The sequence below is a fragment of the Pundamilia nyererei genome, unplaced genomic scaffold (genome assembly GCF_000239375.1).
Source record: "Pundamilia nyererei isolate P.nyererei 1_Seehausen unplaced genomic scaffold, PunNye1.0 scaffold02383, whole genome shotgun sequence".
NCBI classification, from domain to species: domain Eukaryota; kingdom Metazoa; phylum Chordata; class Actinopteri; order Cichliformes; family Cichlidae; genus Pundamilia; species Pundamilia nyererei.
The window spans coordinates 1-6,015 of record NW_005189784.1 but is presented as its reverse complement, the minus strand read 5'-3'; the positions used below and the strand labels follow the sequence as shown (position 1 = coordinate 6,015).

The following is a 6,015-nucleotide window of genomic DNA, read 5'->3' as shown; positions in this document are numbered from 1 at the left end:
AAGTAATTATTTTTTTTATTTTATTGCATACTTGATTAAATAATGTTATTAATACGGTTTTATATTTGACTGTGCAAATAAAATGTTCAGCAGAATTATGTACAAATCACATATATTAGTCAAATTTGGCATTGACAGATATTTTCTCTGATACTTGATATTGCAGTAATCACAACTCTAGAATATACTTTTTTTTTTTCAGTTGGCTTATTGGCAATTAATGTAATTACAGCATGAGGATGCCTCGCTGCGTGCTGTTACTGAAAAGACCTACAGTCTGACGATTGCTTTCAAACATTTTCCACATAAAACGGCTCTATGATCTGATCATAGTTTCAATCAGCATGAGTTGAGCACTTCAGTGATCAGAAATTTACAACTGTTTCATTGCAGTTTTTTTAATCATTCAGCAGATGGTTCTACCCTTTCTGCTTCACTCTGTTTCTTCACCTCCATCTCCAGATAAATTGGAGTCTCCAGAACAGCCTTCTTTTTTTCTGATGTTGGCAAACCTTCATTCAGAGAGTCATGCATCTTCTGCCATGAGTCGATCTCTGAACTCCAAAGTGCAGCTCTGGCTCTGATGAATTGTGAGACTTCAGTCTCGCTGCCTTTAGCCAGACTCATGCTGTCTTTACAGATGAAGAAAATATCCATGCCGAGGAAGAGAGCATTAAGTGCAATGAGACCTGCTCTTGCTGACTTGGAGAGTGCAAGGGTCCCTTTGGCTGCTGCCTGACCAATATCTGGGATATCTGAAGCAACCCTGGGTGCATTACGTAACGCTTGTCCTTCTTGAGCCACAACTTTCCCAGCACTCGTGAGCAGCTCTTCAGTTTGTAACATCTTAACAGCAGAAGCGCTATCAACAAGTGCATCAATACCCTTTCCAATAGCACCAGCGTTTTTGGCAATCTTGCCAACTCCCACAACTATATTTATGTCAAGTGCGTCCAGTTTGGCGATGGTTTGCCTGGTAACCTCCTCCAGACAACTCTGGAGACTCTGTACATCCTCCATAAAGTTCTTGAAGACTTCAGAGGCTTTCTTTCGTTGTGTAGCATTTACTCCAACCTCTGTTGCAGTGGTCACAGCACTGTTGACTCCACTGGTGATTCCCAGCCCGACTCCAGTCATTGTCAAAGCTAGAGAAACTCCTGCTGTGAAAGGAATTAATGCCAAACCAACAATGGACAGCACATCTCCAACTGCCCCCACGGAGCTGCCTGCCACACTGGAAATCTTTGCCCCCTTATTCATTCTGTCTAACTGAACAGCTGTCTCCTCCAGCTCCTTTAGAAACTGCAGCATGGTGGGCTGTCGCTTGTCGAACTCACTAATGAACCCATGGCATGGTTCCTCCTGGAACAAGAACACCATTCGGAACTGCTCGTTCATCCTGAGAGAAGAAATTTAAAAAGAATTAGTGGGGTGACACATTTTAAAATGTCAGCATGTTATTGCAATATTAACACTATTTGGGTTTAGTTTTTAAGGTTACATGACCAACAAAAACATGTCATGTGTCCTGCAAAACATTTTTTTGGTTGCAGGGATATAAGTCCTCTCTGCAGCCCATGAACAAGACTAGAGGTTTAACCTCCCACGACCCAAACTCTTTCAAGTCATGCATTTTTAATTTCTCTTTGCTATTTGGGCTGATTGGGACCTGATGAATGTAAAAACAAAGAATTACCTGATTTTTGTTTCTGAGAGAAATGAGATCCACATATGAGAACATTAGTTTTAAATTTTGATAGAGCAGTGGCAGTATAATGTCCTCGTAAGTGGATATCAGGCCCTTGTAGAGCAAAATTTTGTATTTTGACAACCCAAAATGTGATCTCCACATATGTGGATGCCAGGTCCCAGGAGGTTAAGGAACATTTACACTAGCTTCACTTTTAAGATCCAGAAGCTACATCATTTTTTGTATAGTGTAGTGTCCAGACCAAGCATATTTATCAGGGGTCTCGAACTCCAGGCCTCGAGGGGCAGTGTCCTGCAGGTTTTAGATGTGTTCTTTATCCAACACAGCTGATTTAAATGGCTAAATTATCTCCTCAACTTGTCTTGAAGTTCTCTGGAGGCCTGGTAATGAACTCATCATTTGTTTCAGGTGTGTTGGCCCAGGGTGAGATCTAAAACCTGCAGGACACCGGCCCTCGAGGCCTGGAGTTCAAGACCCCTGATGCACTAGGAGTGAAACCGGTCTCACTGCAGCGGCAATGTCTACGTCACAGCACCAACATCAAAGAACATCTTATGCAGGACAGTAGGACACCAGCAGTATTTGACCCCTGAGATGAAGAAAAAACAAGTTCTGCACTGACACATATTTGGGAACAGAAAAACTTACCTGATCTCATCGAGCTGATTTACGTGATCAAGCATTCTCTGTATGTCATCCTCAGACAAATCCACATCAAGATCAACCACAGTTTCTACAGCCATCTTCAGACCAAAGTCACTGAAGCAGCTGTGAAGAACGCAGGTTGACTTATTTTATACAATAGATGATACTTAATGTGCAAAATTCCTTAATATTTTGTATATCATTTATTTGTTTACCTTTTGTCCAACTTCTCACAGATTGTCTTGGAGGTCTGTATGTATCTGTCCAGCTGATATGCCAGCACTTCCACATTCTGGAGTTTGGGAAGGAAGAAGACGTTGTCGTCTCTTTTAAACTCCAGCAGCAGAGGACAGATCACTCGTGCAGCCAAGATGACAGCCTGAACATACTCAGGACTGATCCCTTCTGGAAGGTGTAACACCTGGTTCTCCGTGAACACATGCAGCGAGGTCACTGCCAGCTTCTCCACTGCATCCAGGAAGCTGCTGAGACTCTCCAGGCCACTTGCAGTGTCCTTCAACACTTCAGCCAGCTCATTCTCCAGCTCTGCACGCTTGCTGTCTACATTCACAGTCACCTTGCTCTTCATATACTCCACAAAGGCTTTACCTTTTTCCGCTGATTTAGTAACATGGTTGACGTTTAGGTCAAGTGCTTCAAGTCTATCTTTGATATCCCTCATCATTTCTACCTCGGTGTCTCTCCAGAGCATCCATTTAGAGAACATCTCACAGAATGCTCTCACTGTGTGGATGTAGGTGAGGGTGTCTGTGGTGTAGCGGCACAAGGCCTCCTGTAGCTCCTTTCTGTAACACAAAGCATCATCTGTTTGTGAGGTTTCTGGGGGAATTCAAACAAAACTTGTACATGACAGCTCGGTCGCAGAGCTCAGTATAAAGTGCACTACAGAACAACTTAAACAGTTTAAACACTTTTATTTAAAATGTGTGAATGCAGTAGAGTGTAACCAAAATATTATAAAACCTTCCTCAACTTTCAGTCACAGCAAGTTAATGTGACACTTTTATCTCAAAGTGTTGAGCCTCACTGCCCACCTCCCCTACAGTTCAGCTTCAGTTTGCTAATATTAGATTAGCAAAGTGTGAATCCACAAATCACTCATGTCCACAAAATGACCCAGCACAGTACAGAGTCCAAAACAAAACCAAAAAATTATTCAGCTTCAGATTTTATTTTGCTAGTAGTACTAAGTGGGTAGCACTTTATCCACAACAGCTAATATTAGAGGTTTTCTACCAAAAACTCAATTCGTGGAAGAATTTTTGTTTGATCTTGGGCTAACATGATCTTGCCTGCAAGCCCATTAAATAGCTGCCTATCGAATGAAGCAAAATACTGGTTTTCAGTGCATATTGTCAATGAATTTATCCCTGAGCTTACGTAGTACTTGGTAGCTTAGCATTTGAAAATGGCTTTATCAGCTAAAGTTACAAATTAACCATCGATACATTTACACATCCACAGTGGCGTTTGGTCAAATTATTTCCATTTTGGACGCTAGATGGCTGAGCTCATAGAAACTGACAACTAGGGATTGACAAGTTTTTGTTTACGCCTGTACAATACTGACCTATGCCTGATTGGATGAACAGACGTGGGCTGTCTGCCCAAGTTCCTTTATCTCAAACCAATGGTGGTGAAAGTTCATCACACCAGATGCGTCTGATTTGTATAAATTAGAAGGGGCATACATTTTGAGCAAATGAGGAGCAGGCTACAAAACACAGTGTGTCGATGTGCCTGATACTCAGGCATTAAATACATGTACTGATCTCTCAGTTAATATACAACATTATATACACAATAGAGCATCATAAAATTACAGGGTAGTCATGCGCAAGTCTCATTATGTACTAAAGGGCTTGGTGAGACATCATCACATCCAGTCAAGTCTGGCCACTTTGTTTCCAAAATCCTTCCACTACCCTAACCTGGATGAATGAGAGCCTACACAGACATCTCTTCTCACATAACAGGCCTTTTCACAGTAGAAGAATAAATTAAAAATATCAAACTGAATAAATACAGCTGTGTGCTCTGCCATTGTTACTGCTGAATATCATGGAACCACCTTTAACATTATAAATCACACACTACTGTGCTTTAACAAGTACATGTTAAAATGTCTTTTGCAGAAATCACTATTCATCTTTAACCTTCTTAGTTGCTTTTTTATAATATAACCACTAGATGGCGCCAAATTACAAAAGGCTATGGGTCAGTAAATGGAGTTATTAGGACAGGTTTTAATAAAATGGTGTACTGCAATTCTGTGTTTTTCCTTTTTTTTTCTTTTTTATATATTTCCTCTGTTTTGTCCTGGTGCTGTTGCTGTACACCAACAGAAGATATAGCTCTTATTCTTCTTCGTTGGGTGTGTATTGTGTATAATGTGCTTCATCATTTTCAAATTTATTAAAAATCTGAAAACTTGAATATTGTTACCCAAGTCCTGTGCTGATGGGACTTTTATTACTTATTATAAAGCCCGACTTCAGACATGCATAAGCAGGTAACATTAATGTGACTAAGTCATTTTGCTCTAGAGGTATTTTCTTCAGGCCTCAATGTTTAGAGTGTTACAAAAACACCTGGGATATTAATTAGCAGCACACTCATTATCAGATTGTTAATATTAATGCAACAGTGCTCATGTATCATGTCTGTTTTAGTTGCAGTGTTTATGACTTAACCACAGACTTTGTCCTTTAATACATCTCTGTATAAATTTTTTCTATAGCCCCTCCAAACGTTTATGTAAGGAGCCATTGTGATGAAAAGAAAGAAAAAAGCAAAGATATGTTTTTTGGGGAGGGGACATTGCATATTTGTACATTTTTTAGGTTTAAAAGATTAAAATACGAAAAGGCTAAAAGTCTAACCGCTAACAAAGAGACACGTTTTCGTGTAAAAACCAGCAGTCCCATCACAAGTTTTTAAAATTAAATCTAACATGAAAACTTGGATGTAACCGGAACTGCAGCTGATTAAAGTGAAAGAGTAGATACGTAGAAGTAAAGCGGTCCTGTTCCTCCAACGATTCTTTTAAAGTCGCTGGGTGTGTCTTTAAAATCGTTTCTTCCGTGTTTTGTTCTAGTCTGTCACTTAATCAGTACATATAAGTATTTTACTACATGCACTCTAAAAGTTTTCCGTGCACCATGAGCCGCCTTACCTTGCCTCAGACATCTTCTTCTTCTCTGTGTGTTGTGTTCAGGTCCTCGCGGAGGTCTCACCTTTATCTGCGCAAAGGAAACAAGAACAGGATGGATCTGAAGCCCGCAGTCCAGCTGTTGTAGAAATTAACAAGCTCCCAATACCACGCCTCGAGTGGGCCTGCTGAAATAACTGCATACCCACTCAGTAATTAAACTGCCCGGTCACAAATGTTAAGTTTCGTTTTCATTTCTCCACATTATGAGCCACACCTGTTTGTGTAACACCTTGGATCATCGACAGTCAGCTGACTTTTGTTTGTTAAGGAGGGTGAAAAAGTTTAGTAGCGACATTTGACGTTCAAGCAACAACAACAACTTGCTCGTCTTGATTAACTGGTTTCCTGATGCTGCCTTCAAGTGTTATCGGAAAATAAAAGTGGTGACTGAAAGGACTTTTCTTAATGAAAACACAACAAACAT

The 6,015-nt window shown here is 40.4% G+C and overlaps 1 protein-coding gene across 3 annotated transcripts; it reads right to left on the bottom strand.

Annotated features, from left to right (window-relative positions):
* Window positions 1-6: 6 nt before the first annotated feature.
* LOC102200657 (uncharacterized) lies at window positions 7-5,961 on the bottom strand. 3 transcript variants are annotated; one of them, XM_005755651.1, is made up of 5 exons: window positions 5,806-5,961; window positions 5,553-5,619; window positions 2,572-3,162; window positions 2,360-2,479; window positions 7-1,399 (listed from the first exon to the last, which is right to left on the bottom strand). In XM_005755651.1, the coding sequence occupies exons 2-5, from the start codon at window positions 5,564-5,566 to the stop codon at window positions 403-405; spliced, it is 1,722 nt and encodes a 573-aa protein (XP_005755708.1). In that variant the 5' UTR covers window positions 5,567-5,619; window positions 5,806-5,961; the 3' UTR covers window positions 7-402. The 3 variants fall into 3 exon arrangements, with proteins under 3 accessions (XP_005755708.1, XP_013763643.1, XP_013763644.1); XM_013908189.1 differs by lacking the exon at window positions 5,806-5,961 and adding an exon at window positions 5,738-5,777; XM_013908190.1 differs by lacking the exon at window positions 5,806-5,961 and adding an exon at window positions 5,734-5,750.
* Between the last annotated feature and the right edge of the window lie 54 nt (window positions 5,962-6,015).